The sequence below is a fragment of the Equus asinus genome, chromosome 20 (assembly GCF_041296235.1).
Source record: "Equus asinus isolate D_3611 breed Donkey chromosome 20, EquAss-T2T_v2, whole genome shotgun sequence".
Classification (NCBI taxonomy): Eukaryota; Metazoa; Chordata; class Mammalia; order Perissodactyla; family Equidae; genus Equus; species Equus asinus.
The window spans coordinates 111640010-111663678 of record NC_091809.1 but is presented as its reverse complement, the minus strand read 5'-3'; the positions used below and the strand labels follow the sequence as shown (position 1 = coordinate 111663678).

At 39.8% G+C, this 23669-nt stretch overlaps 1 protein-coding gene across 3 annotated transcripts in view; it reads left to right on the top strand.

Annotated features, from left to right (window-relative positions):
• DCDC1 (doublecortin domain containing 1) overlaps positions 1–23669 on the top strand; it is a 428668-nt gene that overhangs the window by 261638 nt on the left and 143361 nt on the right. For all 3 annotated transcript variants that reach the window (XM_070491394.1, XM_070491395.1, XM_070491396.1), the window contains 2 exons: positions 2778–2912; positions 3308–3465. In XM_070491394.1, the coding sequence (XP_070347495.1) occupies positions 2778–2912; positions 3308–3465 (293 nt within the window). The remainder of the gene's footprint in view (positions 1–2777; positions 2913–3307; positions 3466–23669) is intronic.

Genomic DNA, 23669 nt, shown 5'->3' with positions numbered 1-23669 from the left:
AGTTTGTGGATACATGCTTTCATTTCTCATTGGTCTGTAACTAGGCATGGAATTCCTGGATCATATGATAACTCCATGTGTATAATGCTGAGGACTGGCCAAACTGTTTTCCAACGTGGCCACACCATTTCATATTCTTACCATCAACATATGAGGGTTCTGACGACTCCACATCCTCGTCCACTCTTGTTATTTTCTGTCTATTTTTTTTTTTTTTGAAGATTGGCACCTGGGCTAACAACTGTTGCCAATCTTTTTTTTTTTCTGCTTTATCTCCCCAAACCCCCCCGTACACAGTTGTATATCTTAGTTGCAGGTCCTTCTAGTTGTGGGATGTGGGACGCCGCCTCAATGTGGCCTGACGAGCGGTGCCATGTCCACGCCCAGGATCCGAACCCTGGGCCGCCGCATCGGAGCGTGGGAACTTAACCACTCGGCCATGGAGCCAGCCCCTCTCTGTCTTTTTGATTGCAGCCATCCTAGTGGGTGTGAAGTGATATGTCACTGAGATTTTTATTTGTATCTCCCTAATGACTAGCGATGTTGAACATTTTTTCATGTGTTTGTTTGCCATTTGTATACCTTCTTTGGAGAAATATCTTCTACTCAGATCCTTTGCTCATTTTTTAATTAGATTATTTGTTTTTTTATTATTCAGTTGCAAGAGTTCTTTATATATTCAAGATACACATCCCTTACCAGACATATAATTTACAAATATTTTCTCCCATTCCATGGGTTATCTTTTCATATTCTTGATGACATTATTTGTGGCATAAAAGTTTTAAATTTTGATATGGCACAATTTATCTATTTTTATTTTTTCACTTGTACTTTTGGTGGAGTGCCTTACATTTTTTTTTTAAAGACTGTATTTTTCAGAGCAGTTTTAAGTTCACAGGAAAAATAAGCAAAAAGTACACAGAGTTCCCGTATACCCTTGTGCCCCCTACCCACCTCCCCCACTATCAACATCCCACCCTAGAATAGTGCCTTTGTTACAACTGATGAATCTACATTGACACCTTATCACCCAAAGTCCGTAGTTCACATTAGGGTTCACTCTCTCTCTTACACATTCTTTGAGTTTGGGCAAATGTACAATGACACGCATCCACCATTATGGTATCAAACAGAATAGTCTGCTGCCCTAAACACCCTCTGTGCTCTGTCTCTTCATCCTTCCCTCCCTCCTAAGCCCTGGCCACCCCTGATCTTTTTTACTGTGTCCAGTTTTGCCTTTTCCAGAAGGTCATATAGTTGGAATCACGTGCAACACGTGGCCTTTTCAAGTTGACGTCTTTCACTTAGTAATATGTGTTTAAGTGTCTGGAGTCCCTTACATTTTTAAAGTGCATATTTAGTTATACATTTTCTAGCAAAGTTGAAAGTTATTCAGTGTCTCTTTTTCCAGGACAATATAAGGACTTTGGTGCCCTTTGATTATCCACTAAACACCTCATACTGTTTGTTAGAACTTTAGTTCCACACTTAAAAAAAGGATTATACCATACTCGAGGCCGCATGTCTAGGCTTTATGGACCAGTAAACAAGCTGGACGACACTGAGCAAGTTGCTTGACCTCCCTGTGTCTGTTTCCTCGTCTTTAAAATGGACGCAATAAGAGGACCTGTTTCAAAGGGCTGTTGCGAGGATTAAAATGTCAATATGTAATCATGTGGGAAATTGCTTTGATGCGATGGTAGGCTCTGGTATGCTCCTAGACGGTCTGTCCCAGAGCTCGTGGAACAGCAAGGTACACAGAACAAATTAAAATGCTCAGATCACGACTTTTTAAACCAATTTAAAGCAAAATGTAGGGGAAGAGAGAAGGGCTAGGTTAACACACTGAAGGTGCAAGTGGGTCGCAGGGCCACGTTACCGGAATCTCTGCAGTATCGACACATCTCTGTGTGGCATCATTGTTTCCTGCCAGTGATGTGGTTGCAAGGACCAGAGCTGAAATGTGAGCCAGGGGGCCCTCAGACAAAAGGTGCCCGCAGCAACGACACACACCTGCGCCAGGAGAGAGCTGGTTGGGAGAGCACCAGGCCAGTAGCTGTGCTCCCCAGCCAGCCCGACTGGCAGCCGTGGGTTTTATCCAGCAGAGGCTCCACCGTGAGATCAGCAATGGGTAGCCACTTAAAGATCTCATGATTGCGGCGTGACTCATGTGCTGCATTTCTGTTAGTGTATAAATTATTTATATTTGTTGCTTTGTTTGTTTTTAGTAAATCATGACTGTGAAGTGTCTGCTTTGTCCTCCTACCCCTTTCTATCTATGTTCATAGTCAAATGCTCCACTTACTTTCTGACTGATATTTCTCAGGTTACTAACTGATCCATGCTTCATGCAGCTAAGGGTTTCGTCCATCCCATTTGTTGTCTTGTCTTCTAGAACAGAACTGAATATTTCCAAACAGTACAGCAGCTGCACATTACATGGATGTAATGTGTTTACAATAATACATTTTATGTAGCAATAACTAAATAAATGTTAGCTATTATTATTAATATATAAGATGCTTTAATATTTTAATCTTATCTCTCTAAGCGGGAAGATAGCCATCTAGTAAAACTTGATCAGATTAAACAACTAATTAGAAATCTTAAAGTTACTTGGCTACATTTTGATCTGAAATTGATAATAAAATGCAAAGTTTATTAGCCAGACCTTTTTACTATTAATCTAGTTTATCCTCCCATCATTCCAGTTGTGTAGAGTTTTGGCTGTTGTTTACAAGGCTGGTGCTACTTTTTTTTTCCCTTTCCTACAGGCTTATCCTCAGTTTGCTCTGACCTACCTAGAGGAGCTAAATGCACAAGTGGATGTGACCCAGATGGAGTCTCACATTCACCATGGCGCCCGGACCACAGCTCATCAGGAACATGGCAGCAGCTTAGCAGAAGAGGTCAGTGAGGCGAGCCAGAGGCAAGACAGAAATAGATCTCCACACGCATTTTGAAAAGAGAAAAATGTTCAAGTTGTTTTTAGGAGGCAAGCATGAATTCACATCTTAATGTTACTCATTGTTTAACATCATGCACATAACATAAATATCCATATGCACATTTATATTTATGTAAACATCTCTATATAAACATTATTTTATTCAATGGATGGTGACATGCTGTCTTTTCTTAAGGCTGCCTTCTTTTGTTCTGGGCACGGACAAATGATTTCTGTGCTGGATGAAGAAAACTAAGGAACTATGAAAAGTGTATTCTTAAATTTTTGGCATGTTATAGTTTAGATATTTTCACTCATTGAAAATTAGCTACATTATTCCTACATTTCATTTATTAGGTTCTGCAAAAAAGTGCTGGCGTCCCTGGTCTGAAGCAACCGCCAGAGCCTGCAGACACCGGTTTAATGCCAGAAGGTTCTCCTGGGGAGACAGGGCGGCTGACAGTGGCAGTGATGAGGAAGCTGGAGGGGAAGCATCCTCAGGCGTCCGCTCAGAGGTAGGGCACTGACGGAACGGAGCTCGATTGCTCAATGACATTCGATGTTTCCCTTCAGTTTCATGTAAGATTGATTTCTGGGAGATTATTGAAATATCTCAAAAGCCCTTTGGCTTTCAAGCACAGTAGTTTTCGGGTCACATTTGATGAAGAGAGGTGACATTTATGTGTATATTGTTAAAGATTAATGTATGGTATTATTTATAAGTATACTTAGGAAGGGCTGCCGTGCTGGGATCTCACTAAAATACTCTGAAATAGCATAACTGAGGCCAGGCAGTCCTGAGCATAAATCCAACTGTGAGAATACCAAGAAGTCTTTCAGGAGGCCCCTGGCACGGACAATCCTGTGTATGTTCCATGAGCAGAATATTTTATTATTTAGACCCAGGGATAAGTGCACAATAGACGGTCTTAAGTAGTGATAATTTAGCACACTGACATACCTTCCATTCCTAGAATAAAACTAACATCCACGATTTTACTAACCTATTGAAGGTCATCCTTGGTTGGAAATGGAAACTACTTCTCTGATCCTCTTTGTAAATTGGAAAACTAAAGTTTATTATAAAGTTTATTATCCTTATTTTGTTGGGTTTGTTGTTGTAAATCAAAAAATGACTTTATAAACTGCAATTTTAATACATAATTGTTTGAAAGTAAGTTTGACTGAAGCACTCTTAAAGGAGTAATACGGTTCTTACCATACTCACCAAAGTTCAGGAGAATTCCTAAGTTTAAATATTCTAACTATAGATAGAAATTCCAAGTGCATGAAAAAAGAAAAAATGGCAACTTTTAATTTATTTAAAAAATTTTTTTCGGGGCTGGCCCCGTGGCCGAGTGGTTAAGTTCACGCGCTCCGCTGCAGGCGGCCCAGTGTTTCGTTGGTTCGAATCCTGGGCGCGGACATGGCACTGCTCATCAAACCACGCTGAGGCAGCGTCCCACATGCCACAACTAGAAGGACCCACAACGAAGAATATACAACTATGTACCGGGGGGCTTTGGGGAGAAACAGGAAAAAAATAAAAAGAAAAAAAAAAAATTTTTTCCAGCTTTATTGAGATATAGTTGACGTATAACATTGTGCAAGTTTAAGGTGTGCAACGTAATTTTTCATTTCAATTAAAAGCTATTTTATATTTTTACATTACATGTTCTTGCCTCAGATTTTGACAGGAGGGGAACATTTTTTTCCTGATAACCAAAGTGACTCTTCAATTTATTATTTCTTTAATGTATTGTTTAAACCCTAAATCCTTTGATTTTGTTGTTTTGAGGAAGAGAGGGCAAAGAGAGACGAGACAAGAAATTGAGTACCTTACTGTACGGGGTGCCAGGCGCCTGCTTTTAGCCATACATGAGGGCCTCGGCTCTCTGATGCTCCACCACACACCCACCAGGCTGCAGCCTCCAGCCAGGCGACTCTCCCCCCAGGTCACTAGAATATAAGTCCTTGGGGCAGATTTTAAAGTTTTCATGTAAAGCGAGAGCTCAGGGAACACCGGGGCGCTGGGGAGGTCACATACTGTTTTTTGTGCCCAACATTGCCTATCTTGTAGCCATTTCTATTTTTGAGAGCATGCTGGGGGCCCGTCGTTATGCTGAGCTCTGCTCAGTGAGGCAAGGGCTCCTCCTGCTCTCAGGTTTCTGAGCTCTGTGTGGAGGTCCCACGTTTGATGCTGGTGGGTCACTGTGCAGGGACCCCAGTGATAATTCACCTGTGACTCCCTCCCTCCTTCCCCAGCCTGGGAGTATTTGCTCTGAGGGTTGAGGGCGTCGTACTTCAGAAATTTGTCTTGTGTCTCCCTCACAAGGCAAGACAGTCATGATGGAACATTGGGAGAAAGGCATATCGTGTTAGGGAATATGAGGCAAAACCCAGAAAAAACAACAACAAAGCGCTTAATGTCACTTAATGTAACACAATACCTATGTGAGTGTTGGAACTAAATGAGATGTCTTTAAATTTCCAGGAATGTAGTAAACACTCAATAAGTAGTAGCTGTGAAAATGTTCTGAAAACAAGTAGAGATAGGAAAAAGTTTTTAATGGGGGGGTGTATTTAGATTTGTGGTTTTTAGTCAATAGGAATTGACTGGCAAATATATTCAGGATTTTAACTTCATAGAAATTTCCCAGGGGCCTTTCTTAGCGACATTCCCTGGGGCTGTGTCTTGGGCTCCAGCAACTCTTCTGGCTGCCGTCTTTGTTTTCTCTTAAAGCCACAGGGATTTATCTGCATTCTCCTCTCCACCCCCACAATTTACACAATAGATGTAATTTCAGTTTCTCTCCTTCTCTTTCTGTTCCTTAACAAAGTTATTTTGAGTAAAGAGTAAGTACTGAGACAATTACTTTCCTCCCATTTTGGAAAGAATTGTGGGGCAAAATTAGAACATGGTACTGAATTTGGCATGTCGATTATTTAAACCCCGGGTTGCTTTGTGAGGTTACGTGCTTTCGAAATGTAGGAGAGTCAGGGCGTTCTGTTACCCCAGCCTCAGAGACGGCTTTACATTCACATGGTTTTATCAGTGATGATTTTACAAAATAAAGAATAACGTGAAATGATTTCAGTTGTGAAAACTAGAAAAAGAAATAGACTTACAGAACATCAGGGAATCAAGAATGAGCAAATAATCTGAAGAAAGAATGTATAGTTGAAAAGAATAAGAAGACACAGAGATATAATGTGTGTACTTTCTTAGAAGTAGCCAAGGAAGGAGAGAAGAAACAAGTAGCCGAATCTGGGGACAGGCAGACTGGTAGTTAGCGGCAGGTAACGTGTGAAAATGAAAGCTCTCATTCGGCTGTTCATAACATGTGCTGGCTTTGCGTAAGTGCTGTTTGTGTGTTGTTTCCCGGGAACCTGTGAGGTGGGTACCACTGAGGTGTTCATCTCTGTTTTACTGATGAGGAAGGTGAGGCGCAGAGAGATTAAGTTACTGGGCTAAGGCCTTCCCGCTAGTAATTTAAGGCAGGGCTGTGTGAGCCCGCAGTCTTCCTCTCAGCCTCTGTGCTGCTCTGCCGACCACTTGACTTCTTGTCTTCGTGTTCTCCAAATCTTCAGCCTTTCCAATGGGGCCTTATTTTGAGTGGATATCTCGGAAGGGCGACTTTAAATAAGGTGGAGCAGTTTAGAAAGGGAATAATAAGAGAATATTAATATTCACAGGCTTCAGTGAAGACTAAATAAGAGGTGGAAAATGTTAAGGGAGACTACAAATCCCTGATTTCTTGTTGAATCCAACAGTCTCGATTTACTGATTTACAGACGCTTGCACTTGAATGGAGTAGAGATTTTTAAAAACCCCTTTGTCATGATTAACCAGTGTGTTTCACACCTCGGATGGCGGTTCAGTTCAGCTCTGTATGTCCTACATTTGAGACAGGTAGCTAATAGCTGTCGTTTTTTAGAATACTTACTATGTGCCAACTGCTCCTCTGAGTACTTACTTATCCTGTAACTACGCGATAGATTGGTTTACTTATTGTCATAATAACCTGATGGTGAGGTACTCTGATAATCCACGAAGATACAGCAATGGGGCTCAGAGAGGTGTTGTTGTTGTCCAATCACACAGCTGGTTGACGGGGGACATAGGGTTCGAACCTGCATCTATTTGGTCTGTGATTGTGCTCTTACTCTCTGCTTTATTCCTCATGCCTGGTTGTTTTTATTCTACTGATTTCGTAACAGAATGTCATCGTATTGAGCTGCCGTATGAAGTCATTACTAAAATCTTGTGTGTATTACTTCATAAAAGCTTTGATTAGACTGCTGCCATTTTGATTGGTGTATTATTTTATCCTTAAAAATTAAAAAAAACTGCAACAGTCACCACAAACTGGGCTCTCCTATCTACAGAATCATGTCATTTAATTTCGAACTCAAAGCCTTGTGGAAAGCAATCTGATTGTTGATCCTTTTTTTTTTTTTGGTAATGTGGAAAAATGCTTTTTCCCACTGAAGAAAAAGGAAAATCTCTTACTGTGTAAGGTCTTTAATGCCAGATTCTTAGTTCATGATGGGTTATATCTTTCTGTTTGCTTTAGCCACACTTAAAGTGGTCTTGCTTCCTCTGTCAGTGATAGAGAAATGTGGTTCTCTTCTTGCATGGATAAAGTAAGTTGTGTGTACATTTAATTCTAAATTCAGTCCAAAATAAAATAAATGCCATATTCAGGCACCGTTAAGTGTCTGGAATGTGTTTGTTTATGTTCGTCTGTCCAACGGAGCCCTCACCCTTATTTAGATTGAATGGGGGTGGGGAAGGACTGGGAGGCCGACAAAGCACACTGACCCAGCTTGTCACACAGTGACCTGTGAGAAGGAAATAATGAACTGTGAGTAGCTGTCATCCTAACCGGTTCTGACAGTTTGCCTTTGGGTACATCTGTGTTAGTCGCGCTGGAAAGGCCTTTGTTCTTTTCCCACTAGTGACTCGCAGCGCTGAGGGGTTTGCCCGCCGCCGTTCTCCTACCGGCGCTTCCTTCCCAGGGAAGCGAGCAGCTGCTGCCCACCGCGCTGACATTTCTCTCCGTGACTCAACCTGGCATGGACTTCACTCTTTCAGAAGAGAACATTTAAAAGTCCTTTGCTTCCTTTCATTTCCGATGTACTTTAATGTCTCATGGGTTTTGATACTAATAAAATAGCAAGTTATGAAATATGTTTAGCATTATCCTAATTTTGTATAGATGAAGGTAAAGATAGATAGATAGCTGACCAGATGGGTAGGCAACTCGAAGGAAATATATCAAAATATTGACAGTTGTTACTGAGTTTAAAATTTTTATCTGTGGTTTGTTTTCCAAATTTTGATAATTGAATATTATATTCACAATAGGACAAAAATCAACATAAGTTATGAAAAGCATTTTTAATGTAGTTACTTGAAACATGCTTTATTAGCAGGACTATTTGGGCTAAAATAGATAAGGATACGCTATATTTTGGTTCACATTTTCCACTGCTACTTTTTAAATAAATTTCTATCTAATAATTTAAACTTTAAAATATTGCAATATTTACATTTTAAAGTTAATCTAGTGCATAAAATTGTTATAATCATTAGGAGATGTAATTTGGTAAGAAACAGGTGTCTCTGTTGCCTGGTTTCCTGAAGTGTCACTATTTCAGGCATCAAGAAAGCAGAACGTTCTGAATAATGTGCATCGTATCCTAAGAGAATTGTTCAAATTAAAACCAAGACTTGATTTATAAAATACAATTCCTGAATCAATTTTAAAGCTTATTTACGTTTTTACAATTGCCATAAAATCAGTCCTTCTACTGTAATGAAGTCTGGCTGCAGTCGGCATGAAGTGAACGCTGAACATTTGGTACTCACTTTATTGGATTTTCCCTTCCAAGAGGATAGAATCCAAACTCTACTGCCCTGGTCAGTTTTCATAAGGCCTTTTCCCCTGACAGAATAGAAGAAATGAAGCTTGAAAACAAGCATGAAGTGACATACTTTTTTCTGCATTCAAGGTTTTTCTCTCTTAGTAACAGGTTTGAGATGCACTGGCTAACAGAACTGTTGTAGTCTCCTGCTTTTCAAAGAAAGGCCAGTTAATAGGAATGAGAACTACTGTAAGCAGACAAATGATGACCATGTCCATAGAATTATAAATTGTAGAAAAACACATATTAAGAATTGGAAGAGTTGTGTTTTGATTTTCTTGAGTATTCAATGGCATATGATTTATTACTCTATTAAATCATGTATGTAATTTTGCATGTAGTTGATGGCAGTCTGTAACCGTCTTATTTGATTAGAACATTCTTGTCATTTTGCTCATCAAATATCAACACAATTCTTGTAGAGACAGTGAATGCATGGGTCAGTTTTGATAAGAGTCAGACCGTCTTTTTAGGGAAAGTGGACTGTTAAATTGACACGCGCAAATCCTTATTTCTAGGACTCTTATCAATGAAGGCAAATGTTAATATAATAATTGCTTTTGATATTTGTTAAATCCAATTATACTTCCTAGGAGTAAAGTCTCGTATTAGGTTTCATTAGTGTTCCTAGCTGTGGCCAGGCTCAGCTCCAAGCATTAGCCTCTGGCCCTTTTATACTGTATACAAGAGTATGCCGTTGGGTGTAAGGACATGAAGTTATTGTGTGTTCCAGAGATGCAGAGATATGCTTATAATTCTTCTTTTTAATTCGAAAAGTCAAATTTCCTGATACTGGCTGATACTGTTTCCTGTTGGCATTTTGGTATATTTTTAAATTAATTCCAATATATTCTCTGTAAGTTAAAATAAAATGAATAAATAATCTAATTGCACTTGCTTCTTTGAAACAAAGTCAAAATTAAGCATTCCAAAGAATTGGGTTTATATCCATAAATGTGCATTAATTCAGAAATTATCAAAGGCTTTAAAGTAGGCATTTTTTGATTAATTTTTTTCTCACTTATACCATGAGGTACCCAAACCTTCAATTATGCTGCTTACTTTCTATTTTTTAAAAGGTACTATTTATCTTTCTGTTTTCTTCAATATTGTTTGTAAAGCTATTGAAGATCTGCGTTGGAAACTCCGCTCCTCCGTTCTTCAAGCTCGTAGCGCCTACACTAGCCTGCCCGTGTAGTGCTATCATAGTGGAGGGAGTAGTTAGTGAGGTTCTAGGTTTGACCGATGGGGATGGATGAGGAGGAGACTGAGGGTGGAGCTATTGTTAGGTTACAGTATATGGAATTGAGTGAGAGCAGAGTTCAAGCAAAGTGACCTGTAGGTTAGATTTCCAACTTGTCTCTTTCTTTCTACCCTTTTCCCCTACAAAGCAGAATAATCCTTCATGTTCATAAGTCAGATCATGGGAATTCTCAGCTCCACATCCTCCAGTGGCTGTTTATTTCCTTTGGAGTGAAACCAAAGTCTTCAGTACTCGCTGCGTGGTCCTACTTTACCAGGCCCTTGGTATCTCTCTGAACACCGCTCTTCCCTCCCTCCTCCACTCCAGCAGGTGTGGCTTCCTGCAGTCTCTCAGACACGCCATGTTCGCCCACACCCTGTCATCCTCTCCCCCTGCTTGATTTTCTCCAAGGCTCTTATTACTGCCTGTCATAGGCATATTGTTTTACCGTCTGAATTGCCCCTTTAGAATGTAAACTCTGTTTCAGCAGGAACTCTGTTTGATTCACATCTGTGCCTCCAGGACCAGAGCATACCTGGTACACAGTAGTTACTCAATCCAAGGTTATTGAGCGAGGGAAGGGATAAATGAGTGAAGTAATGTGGCTTATGGAAATAAGAAGATAGAGAGGGAGCTAGTCTGAGCATTCTTATGTACATGTCAAGACCCTCACTGTCTGCTGGACAACTGTAGCCCTACGACCTCCTCATGTGTCGATCCAAAACTAAGCCCTACTCTTGCAGTGGCTTTCTACCTGATTTCTGCATCTCTCATTTCCTTCATCCTTTATTAATGAACAGATATTTACTGAGCCTTTTCTATACTGCACGCACTGTCCTAGGCATGTGGATACAGTGTGGAAAAGGCAGGTGCACCTTCTCCCCTCCCAGAGCTGCCCCACAGAATGTGGCAGGGAAGAGAGCTGCCAGACGAATCCCCACGTAGAGAGAGTGGTGAACGTGTGGTCGGGAGAAGGCAGTTCTTCCTGAACGCTCGTCCCTGGTGACGTGCTTTCGAAGTCTGACTCTGAACATTGCACTCACTGACTCACAGTTCTTCAGCGTTTACCCATTTCCTACTAAGTCAAATGAAACAGCAGCTGACAGGCTGTATCCTTGTCTCAGAACCTCCCTGTGCTTGTCCAGGCCCAGGTTGACTGGACGTGGATCATGCTGGTTTCCTTGACCAAAATGCCCAGATCTCCTGTTTCCTCACTAAACTCCTACCCTCTTCAAGGCCTGATTTTTTTCAGCCTTTCTTCTTTTCTGGTATATATGTTTAAGGATATAAATTTACCTCTAAGCATGGCTTTAGCTTCATTCCACCAATTTTAATGTCATGTTTTCATTATCATTTCCATTTTGTTGCAATCTTTGATCCATGGATCACTCAGAAGTATATTCTGAATTTCCAAATATAGGAAACTTTTCTGGTTTGTATGTGTGTTAATGACTTCTAAATTAATTTCACAGTGGTTGAAAACATTTTTGGTATGATTTCAGCTCTGACATTTGTTGTGATTTGCTTTATGGCCTGCCCAATATCTGGACGGTGTTTATAAGTGATCCAAGTGTACTTGAAAAGAAGATGTGTTCCTCTGTTTGGGGGGCAGTGTTCTGTATATGTCAATCAGATCAAGTTTGGTAAAGGTGTTTTCAAATTTTGTGTATACTTACTGGTATTTCGTCTACTTGTTAGATCATTTACTGAGAGAAATATCGTTAAAATCTCCCACTATAATTGTAGATTTGTCTATTTCTCCTTTTATTAGTTTTATGAATTTTTCTTTTCTATAATTTGAGGCTATTTGTTAGGTGCACATAATTTTAGAATTGTTATATCTTTCTGATGAATTCAACCTTATGTTATTATGGAAATCTCTTCTTTATCCCTAGGAATGCTTTTTTTTTTTACTTAAAGTTTATTTTGTCTCATATTAATATAGTGACTCCAGCTTTTTCGTAAGTGTTTGCACGATATATTTTGTATCCTTTTATTTTCAAATTTTATCTTTATATCAAAAGAGTGTTTTGAGTGAAAGTGTAATGCAGTATGATGATCTGTCTTTTAATTGAAGTGTTTAGTCCATTTGCCTATAACATAATTGCTGATATTTGGGGTTTAAATCTAACATGTTAACATGTTGCTGTTTGGTTTCTGTGTGTTCTATCCACTCTATGTTCTGTTTTCTCTCTCTCTCTTTTTTTGCCTTCTCTTGGATTCGTTGAGTGTTGTGTATCACTTCATTCCCTTCCTCCCAGTTATCTTGGTAGTTAGGCCTTCTTTTACTCTTCCTTTAGTGGTTATTCTAGAGATTATACATCCTCCCTTGACTTATTAACATTATCAACTAGTGTTTTTATCACTTCTCAGACAATTCAAAGAACCTGCAAGTCTTACTCTCCATCTATACACTTTCTGACTAAGTGTTGGTGTGTGTTTTAATTCTATATGTGTTTCAAACCCTATGAAACATCATGATTATTATTTTCTTAGTTGATATTCATTTAGACTCAGCCACATTTTTACGCTTTTTGCTGATCGTTATTTCTGTCTGTATCTCTGGGCTTCCATCAGGAAGAACATAGTTTAATATTTCCTTAGGTGTAGATTTGTTGGTAATTAATTCTCTCCATTTTTATTTTTCATAGAATATGTATATTTCACGTCCATATTCTCATTTTCATATTTTTACTGGGTGTGAAATTCTAGGTTGTCAGCTATTTTTTTTCACAACAGATGGAAGATGTCATTCCATTGTCTTGGCTTCCGTTTTTTTTCTTTTTCAGTTGAGAAGTGATGTATGAGTTTTGTTGCTCCTTCAAAGGCAATGTGTTGTTTCTCACTGGCTGACTTTAAGGGTTTGTCTTCCTATTGGATTTTAACTGTGATTTTCCTTAGTATTTTTTTGGTGTTATTTTTATTGTTTTGTATGCATAATACTTGAAGGTCTTAGGACTTAAATCTGTGGCTGACTGTGTGGAAAATTCTCTGCAATTATTTTTTCAAATATTGTTTCTGCTGCGTTTTCTCTCTCTTCTCTGAAGGAACACTAATGACATGTACATTAGAACTTTTCAATTTTTTTACTGTAAACCCTATGTCTCTTGTGCTCTATTTTGCATTTTCCACTGTTTGTCTCCTTGTGGTTTAGTGTGAATATTTTCTTTTGACCTGTATCTCATCTCATTAATTCTCTCTTTAGCTTTTTCTAATCTGCTGCTAAATCCACACACTGGAGTTCTTGATGTCTGTTATTGTATTTTTCAGGTATAAATTTTCCATTTGTTTTTTATGGCTAATAACATCACCACACTTTACTTAATCATTCCTCTGTTATTGAACAATTAGGTAGTTTCCAACATTTCAAGTTTGTAAATTGCTCTGTAACAAACATCTTTGACTCTTGTCCAGAATGCATTCGTTCAATCTGTGAACGTTTGTTAAGCACATTTTTTCTTCTGCCTAACCTTTGCTGGACACTAAGCATATAAAAATATATACAAAAAGTCCCTGATTTTCATGAGTTCATAGAGTCATGAAACATTTCCCCACCAAGTTACTAGTGAAAATTGATTAAGGTTGTGGGAATCGTATTGATCATGAGGTTTGTTGAGTTACTGTTTTTGATTTCTATTTTGTAAAGTTTATAACTTAGCTAATCAAATAAGGGGCCTGAATTTATACTTTCTAACAGCATTTTATTTTCTTTATTTTCTTATGCAAACGTGAGCCATCCTTTATATTTTTCATGTTTTTAAATTGGACTACAGAGTTAATCAAACTATAACATATGCTATCTTAGAATTATTTTTACTTTTTAAAAACAGAAATACTAGGATCATCCTTTGATAATAAATAGTCTCTGCAAATAGTTCTGAAAAATCAATAATGTTGTCTTCAATTCAGTTATTGAAGAATAATAATGTTGCAGTATGTGTAATCATTTCAGTTGCCCATCGGTTTATCTATTTGAATACAACTGACTGACAGTCCTTTTGATTGACTTGTTATCATCCGTATATTTGTCATACATGCGTTCTTCTTGGATGAAAAGTCTCTAGTTGGCCATTCTGTGCATTAGAGGCAAGAGGATCAACTGAGCAGACAAAACAATTCTCCAATGGTTATATGCTCAGAACACATTGGTTTTGATTTGGTGATCTTAGTATCAAGATTTAAATCTTTAACTCCCGTTGCTCACCTTTGTTCATTGTCTTCTCTCCTGTTTATTGCTCGTTAATACTTGAGAGTCAATTCATATAGATAAATGATATGCATTAATCTCTCACTTTTATATTCACTCATTCATTTCATAAATGCCTTTGAGTACTTATAAGAGAGATGATACAGCTTCCTGATTGACGTCTCAGAATCTGGAGACAGATCAGCCTGCCTTCCAGTCATAGCTCTTCCGAGTACTCACTCTGTGATTTGGGGCAAGCTGTTTAATATCACTGAGACTCTATTTCCTCATACACAAAAGAGGGATAAAGATTACTGTAAAATTTAAATAATATCACAAATGTTAAAGCTTAGCCCAGGGACTGGCCCGGCGGCCCAGTGGTTAAGTGCACATGTTCCGCTTTGGCGTCCTGGGGTTCGCCAGTTCGGATCCCGGGTGTGGACATGGCACCACTCATCAAGCCATGCTGTGGCAGGCGTCCCACATATAAAGTAGAGGAAGATGGGCATGGATGTTAGCTCAGGGCCAGTCTTCCTCAGCAAAAAGAGGAGGATTAGCAGCAGATGTTAGCTCAGGGCTAATCTTCCTCAAAAAAAAAAAGTTTAGCCCAATTCCTGGCACATAGTCAATACTCAGTAAATGGTAGTTTTTTTTGATGATAATAATGTGCTATTAAGAGTCTTGATATTAGTATTAAGTGCAAAATATGATGAGAATGCAAAGCAATTCCTGCCTTTAAAAATTCCAAAATCAAATTGAAGAGAAGCTGTGAACTGCTGCATTTTTTATTATTATTGTTATTATTTTATTGAGGTCATAATAGTTTATACATTGTGAAATTTCAATTGTACATTATTATTTGTCAGTCACCATATAAATGTGCCCCTTTACCCATTATACCACCCCTCAACCCCCTTGCCCTCTGGTAACCACTAATGTGTTCTCTTTGTCCATATGTTTATCTTCCATTATGAGTGAAATCCTGCAGTGTTTGTCTTTCTCTGTCTGGCTTACTTTGCTTAACATCATGCCCTCAAGGTCCATCCATGTTATTGAAAATGGGACGATTTTCTCTTTTTTTCTGGCTGAGTAGTATTCCATTGTGTATACATATGCCACATCTTCTTTACCCAGTCATCAGTCAGTCAGTACATGGGTTGCTTCCACGTCTTGGTTATGGTAAATAACGCTGCAGTGAACACAGGGGTGCTTAAGTCTCTTTGAATTGGTGATTTCAAGTTCTTTGGATAAATATGGGGTAGTGGGATGGCTGGGTCATATGGTATTTCTATTTTTAATTTCCTGAGACATCTCCATACTGTTTCCACAGTGGCTGCACCAGTTTGCACTCCCACCAGCAGTGTATGAAGATCCCTTTTCTCCACAGCCTCTCCAATGTTTGCTATTTTTAGTCTTAGTGATTACAGCCATTCTAACAGGTGTAAGGTGATATCTCATGGTAGTTTTGATTTGCGTTAGCCTAATGATTAGGGATGTTGAACATATTTTCATGTGCCTATTGATTATCAGTATATCTTGTTTGGAAAAATGTCTGTTCATATCCTCTGCCTATTTTTTGATCAGGTTGTTTGTTGTTTTCTTGTTGAGTTGTGTAAGTTCTTTATGTACTTTGGAGATTAACCCCTTGTTTGATATATGACGTGCAAATATTTTCTCCCAGTTGGTGTGTTGTCTTTTCATTTTGTTCCTGATTTCCTTTGCCTTGCAGAAGCTTTTTAGTCTGATGAAGTCTCATTTATTTATTTTATCTTTTGTTTCCCTTGCCAGAGTAGACATGATATTTGAAAAGATGCTTCTAAGACTGATGTCAAAGAGTGTACTGCCTATATTTTCTTCTAGGAGTTTTATGGTCTCAGGTCTTACCTTCAAGTCTTTTATCCATTTTGAGTTAATTTTTGTGTATGGCAAAAGATAATGGTCTACTTTCATTTTTTTGCATGTGGCTGTCCAGTTTTCTCAACACCATTTATTGGAGAGCATTTCCTTTCTCCATTGTATGTTCTTGGCTCCTTTGTCAAAGATTAGCTGTCTGTAGATGTGTGCTTTTATTTCTAGGCTTTCAGTTCTGTTCCATTGATCTGTGTGTCTGTTTTTGTACCAGTACCATGCTGTTTTGATTACTATGGCTTTGTAGTATATTTTGAAGTTAGGGATTGTGATGCCTCCAGCTGTGTTCTTTTTTCTCAGGATTGCTTTAGCTCTTCGTGGTCTTTTCTTGCCCTATATGAATTTTAGGATTATTTGTTCTATTTCTGTGAAGAATCTCATTGGGATCCTCTGAATTTTTTTTTTTTTTAGTATTTTTTTTGGTGAGGAAGATTGGCCCTGAGCTAACGTCTGTTGCCAATCTTCCTCTTTTTGCTTGAGGAAGATTGTCACTGAGTTACCAACTGTGCCAGCCTTCCTCTATTTTGTATATGGGACACTGCCACAGCATGGCTTGATGAGTGGTGTGTAGGTCTGAGCCTGGACTCCAAACCGGTGAACCCTGTGCTACTGAAGCAGAGCAGGATTTACTCTATTTTTAATGTTATTTAAAAAGTAATTTTTGAGTTCTCGGATGTAGAGAATTATGCTGCATAGTATTTGAGTATGTCTTTTAAAGGGATACACATATACTAAATATAGTCATGTGCTGCATGACAATGTTTCAGTCGACAACAAGCTGCATGTGACACTGGTCCCACAAGATTATAGTGGAGCTAAAAAGTTCCTGTTGCCTAGTGTTTCTGGAAGAAGACACTCAAGAGGTTCGTCCATGACTTCAAAGGATTTGCCAAGGATGAGGAGGTCGCAAAAATCAACGAGTCTGTGGTTGCGATGGCAACAAGTCTACCCTGGATGTGGGTGAGGATGACACTGAGGGGCTCCCAGAGGTGGTTCCCGAGGAACTGACTCATGAGGAGTTGTTGGAGCTGGAACAAGAACACAAAGCTGAAGAAGAGGCAAGAGAAAAGGAAACTGCAGGAGAAGAAGAAGATGAACCCCCAAGGAATTCACAGTGGGGGGTTGAGCAGAAGCTTTTCAGACCTCAACAAGCTCCTTAAAAAGCTTGAAAACATGCATCCCAACACCAAAAGGTTTTCATTAATAGAGAGGGCTGTTCATGAGCGTATTTGCTTATGTAGGGGAGAAAGACATTTCCTCTCCCCAAATGTGGGTTCGTCTGGCCGGAGAACGAATTAAATTCACATGAGACAGAATAGCAAGAGAAAATTAAACAAAGCTTTATGAGGAACCATGGCCCGGGGCCTTTCTTCCCGAAGGAAGAAAGGGCGCCGAAGAAGTGGGGTGCACACAGTTGTTATATACCCCCAAACAGGGTGTTTCACATGTGATTGAAATGTCCCTTTTACAACAGTCATGAGGCCGCTCTGTCAGCACAGCGCTTGATGGAGGCAGATAGGTCTGCTGTCTCAAAGGGCGTAGCTGGAGGCAAGTCGATTGTCTGGAGCTGGGCGGTCACAGGTGAGCTCAGCAGTCAGTTCCTAGCCTAAAGAAAGATGCTTAATCCTTAAAAAATGCCGAAGTTGGGAGGGGGAGGGAAGTCAGTTACAGGAGGTTACCAGAGAAGCACAATAAAATGCAGATTTTAAGTCTTTGCCTTTGGTATTGATTAAGAGTTTTTAGAGAGAAGGTCATCTCCTTTCTTCTTCCTGGTACAGAGAGGGAGGCAGCTTTTACAGATAGAGATTTACCTTATAAATGTAAATGTGTCCTAAGGAAGGGCAAGTTCCATTCCTTAGAGCCTCCTTCCCTGTCCCAGTTTATCAAAAGCAATCAGCCTCAAATAATCCTGATGCCAAAGAGACATATCTTGGGGTGGCCAATTCCAGGTCCCCACACTTACAAGCAAATCTATGATAAAAAAAGCAACAAATGAAGCAAACCACCATGGACATATTTCTGAAAAGAGTGATACGTCCTCAAGAAGGTCCTAAGGCAGGTCCTTCAGGAGGTGTTCCAGAAGAAGGCATTGTTTTCCTAGGAGATGACATCTCCATGCGTGTTATTGAAGACCTTCCAGTGGGACAAGATGTGGAGGGGAAGACAGTGATGTTGATGATCCTGACACTGTGTAGGCCTAGGCTAATGTGAGTTTGTGTCTTAGTTTTTAACAAAAGAGTTTAAAAAGTAAAACAATAAAAAATTTTAAAAATAGAAAAAGCTTATAGAAGGACATAAAGAAAATATTTTTTTACAGCTCTATGATGTATTTGTATTTTAAGCTGTTACTACAGAAGAGTCAGAAAGTTAAAAATTAGAAAGTTTATAAAGTAAGAAAGTTACTGTAAGCCGAGGTTAATTTATTATTGAAGAAAGAAAAATCTGTTTGTATAAATTTCGCGTATCCTAAGCGTGCAGTCTTTAAAAGTCCGCCGCAGTGCACAGTGACGTCCCAGGCCTTCACGGTCACTCACTGCTCGCTCACTGACTCACCCAGGGCAACTTCCGTCCTGCAGCCCCATCATGGTAAGTGCCCTCTGCAGGCGCACCATCTCTTATCTTTCATACCGTATTATACTGTACCTCTTCTATGTTTGGCTATGTTTAGATACACAGATACTGTGTGTTACAGTTGCCTACAGTGGTCAGCACATTACCATGCCGTGCAGGTTTGCAGCCCAGGAGCAACAGGCTCTCCCACCCAGCCCGATGCGTCGTAGGCTGCACCAGCTAGGTTTACGATGTTCGCACAACGACGACATCGCCTAACGATGCATTTCTCAGAATGTATCTGTGTTGTTAAATGACACATGACTATATGTTTATTTGTAACGGAATAACTTGGTGATGACAAATAATAGTCATGCTATAAAAATTTGATTTTAGTCTTTGTGAACAAAAGAAATTGAGTTTATCAAATCATCTCTATTACCAAGTTGGAGGATATAAATAATGATGATAGTCTGTTCTCGAGAAACTTGAAATATAGTTGGAGAGACAAGGCAAAAAGATTAAAACTGTAATGACTGTTGTTTTTTTATTACCCATGTTTATCATTAAACTTTTGGAAAAAATAAATATACAGAAAATAAAAGGAAAGGGAAAAATACATAATCCTGGATTATTTTTTTCTCTCTCATTCTTTATGTATATTTTGTTATCATTGTCATAATTACATTTACAAAAATGAGGACATGCTAATTTTTTGTGTATGACAGTGCAATAACAGACATTAATATGTTCTGTAAACGTCTTTCCACAATATTAAATATATGCCTGTATTATCATTCTTTAGTGAAAATCTTAATTTGTGTAACCAGTGCCGCATTGTAGGACTTTAAGATGTTTCAAGTTTTTTGCTCTTGTTAACAAGATGGCAATAAACAACAGGTGGAAACTTGGGTCACAATGTATATGTTCAGTCATAAGAATCTCAGGTGGATTTTCACACAGCAGTCCGTGAGAAGTGCCACCTCACAAATGTCATGAGTTGGGGAGCGAACGGCGGGCCGTGTGTTCGGAAGAATTGTGGAGAAGGGGCTGGAGCTGAACTAGGAGAATAGTGGGGTCTCTTTTGTTTGAAAGTGAAGGGAAGAGCATTTCATGAAGGAAACAGTATGATTCCTTCTTATTTATGAAATGATGGCTCCTCTAACAATGATGCACGACCACGCAAAGGTTTTTCTTGTGAAAATTGCCATCCAGCTCTGTTGATTTCAGAGTGGGTCTTTTTACTTGCAGCCCATCTTACCAGAAACCTAGGCCTGCTTTAGTTGCTATTTAAGTGAGCTCACGTATCAATCAGGAGGTTTTCATCACATGTCGGCTCACGATTTTCCAGCAGGTATAAGTTCTCTGGGAGGAACTCGGAATTTTTTTCTCTTTTTATACCTTTAACTTCACAGATATCAACATTTTTCTTTCTTAATGAGGCCAGTGGGCTCTTTATGGTTAATAAGAATCTTAATTTTGAGAGTTTTTAGTTTTCTTTTTATGTGAATCTGGCTTTGGGATAATTGAACCCACGTCTTTGCCGCTGTGAAAACTTGACGGTTGAAAAAGTCTCCAGTACTCAGAGATAAGATGGGAAAATATGTCCCTTAGTGTTTATTCGATGCATATCATATGTGGCTACCAGGATGCAGGGATTGCCTGAATATGACTGAGACCACTGGGTCATGCTTCGCGTTGAAAATAAAAATCCTTTTCCTATGAATGGTTAAGCATGGAATACCACTCAGCAATAAGCAAGAGTGAACTGTCAACACACACAGCAGCTTAGATGAACCTCAGCAAAATTGGGCTGCATGTGAAGAGCCAGTCTCAAAAGGATACACATTCATGAAATAGCATAATCATAGAGATAGGGAACAGCTTAGCAGTTCCCAGGGGTTAGGGATGGGGGTAAGGATGAGCTACACACACACCCACTGGGGTGCATGCATAACTGGTGACATCTGAATAGCATCTATGGATGTGGCAATGTTCATTGCTTGGTTTTGATACTGTATCATAGTTGTGTAAGATATCATCATTGAAAGAAACTGGAGGAAGGGTTTATGATACTTCTCTGTATGTTTCTTTGCAACCTCCTGTGAATCTATAATTACTTCAAAATGAACACTTAAAAAAGAAAAACAAACCTTTCGCAAGTGGAAATGTCCAGGACGCAGAAGAGCAGAGGCTCCATGTGGATGGAGAGCTTTTCGGAAAGATCAGCGGACTGCACTCCTCATCTAGGCAGGCTCAGTACTCCTAACAAAAAGGTCTTTGCTTTTTGTTTTTTTAAAATAGGGATAGTTATCTGGAGGCTCTGAAAGAAAGGTACTATTAGAACTAGAAGCTAAGTATTTCTGTATATTTATGGCAGTCCATATTAACATTTTTAAAAAGTAGGCTACAAAGTAGGTACAAAGTGAGTTCTCGGTTCTAACAGCAGAAGGAGATATTGAACATATTTCTAATAGAGAATTCTGGGCTCAGCCATTGAGAGACTTACATTGGAAGTCCATTTCCCCATGAGAGTATAAAATAGGGTCAAATTCAATAAAGTTGTGGGAGAGGGGAGGACTTTGCCTTACCTCATTTATGAGAGGGGATCAGACAAGCGGAGACTTCTCTGACTAGGAAGAGTGAAAACTAGATTCCTAAATTTGAGATTCTTTTAGCTGTTTTACTCGTAGAAAATACATGCTGAAAAAAGTGTGTGTATGCACGCATGCATGCATGTATGTGTGTTGATGAGATTGAGTGCTCCTTTTTCATATGTAAGTTGACACACACACGAGTATATTTATGAGACCACAAATAGATATGTATGAACCATAAAGTCTCATATTATTATACTTACAAGTCTCGTAAAATGCTTATTATGGCTTACTGGGGTGCCATACTTCATTATTCCAATGTTAAAAAAAGTCTCTCTAACATCTCTCTCACCATATCATGCAAGTTGAGATAATTGGGTTGTCATCATCCTAGGACATTAGCATCACATCCTACGGTAGGAATAGCTGCCTGTATTTGCTATCTATTGCTGTGTAACAAAATGCCACAAACTTAGCGTCTTAACACACTCATGTAATATCTCCCAGTTCTCTAGGCCACAAGTCCAAGCGGGCTTGGTGCGTCCTCTGCTTGGGGCTTCATAAGGTGAAGTTAAAGTGTTGTCTGGACTGGACTCTTCTCTGAAGGTCCTGGGGGAGAATCCGTTTCCAGACTATTCCCCTATTGTTGTTCAAATTCAGTTCTTTGTGGTTGCAGGACTGAGTCCTCTTTCCTTGCTGGCTGTGATCCAGGGCCACTCTGAGCTCCTGGAGGTGCCCACCCTCCCTGGCACGTAGCCCCTCCCACCTTCAAAGCTGGCAGGGGTGTGTCAAATCCTCCTCATGTTTTGAATCTGACTTTTCCTTCTGCCACCAGCTGGAGAAAACTCTGCTTCTAAAGGGTTTCATGTGTAGATTACGCTCACCCACGGACCGCCCTGCCTGGAGGTCGGTGTGCTGTCTCACAGAGCATAATCGTGGGAGTGACAGCTCAGGTTCCCAGGTTGCAGGAATCAGGGCGGGCCGTCTCCGGGGACCATTTTTAGAGTTCTGCCTACTGCACCGCTGCTTCCAGGTGGAGGACTAGTTTGGATAAGTTCTTTATTTATCTTGTAACTATAGAATTCTGTTGCGGTTAACACTAGCACAGAAAGGAAAATAGAGAAGATAGCATTTATAGAGTGTTCCAAAAAGTTACATGCCTAGCAGCCTAACACTTCAGGCCAAACAGCCACAATAATTGTGCCACACACAGTAGTTAGGGTAGGGCTTGCGTTGTGACAGTGGGGAGGAAGAAATGCATAATTTGCATATGATGTAATGGCAGTGCTGTAATGGGCTTTCCATTTTACTGACCATCAAGAGTTTGAGAACTCAACGGTTTAGCCAATGCCTATTGTACTGATTCGGACTCTCAGTTGCAGGTGATAAAGTTCCCAGTGCAGACTGCTTTAATCATTTAACCTGAAAAAAGCCCAGGGAAAATGTCGGTGTAGGTGCTCACCTGCTGCTATTGGACTCCACTTTTCTCAGTTCTGCCTTCAGGATTCACGGGGAAGGAACATGGTGTCAGCAGCTTCTGCCCTTAGATGTCCTCAGGTTTCAGGGCCACAGGATCCCCCAGACATCCGGCAAAAGTCTTGGAATTATCAACAGCCTCTGCAGTGTCAGGTCCCTTTGGGAAGGGGTCACTGTGATGTGCTGATTGGCTTAGATCCAGGTCACGTGCTGCAGCTCTGGTGCCAGGATGGGGTCAGCTTCACGGGAACCACGTGGACCGAGACTGAGGGAGAGCTGGTACCCAGGAACAAGGCAGGGATGAGCGGGCAGAGGATGCTGAGGATGCCGGGCCGTACAGGCAGGGACGTCCACAGCAGGGTCTCCCATTCAGACCATATTTATACAGATATATCCGATACCTATGGGGATATTCAAATATTTCAACTCACTTGCTCACTAGGATGAAGCAGCAATAGTGGGCTCACAGGAACCCCGGGGCCACGTCAGTGGCGTTCAGCTGGGCTCTGGGGAATCTCAGTGTCCTCCACTGCTGAGAGGGAAGGAGGGAAAGCTGGGTCCAAGTCACAGAAGGAGCTGCATAGACTTCCCTCCCCCCCAACAAAAACCTTTTTTTAAAAATAATTTTGGCACTTTCTAGCATTTGTTGATTCTATAACCTAGTATAAGATGGTAAGGTGGTCTCTAATTTAGCACAAAATTGTACATGTGGTAATTACAATTTGTATATATAAATATTTTACGAAATTCTCTTAAAAAGCGTAAAAATTCCCTGTGTTCCATTACATGCACAAGTCTGAGGACCAGCGACGTAGTCCTGTCTTCTCA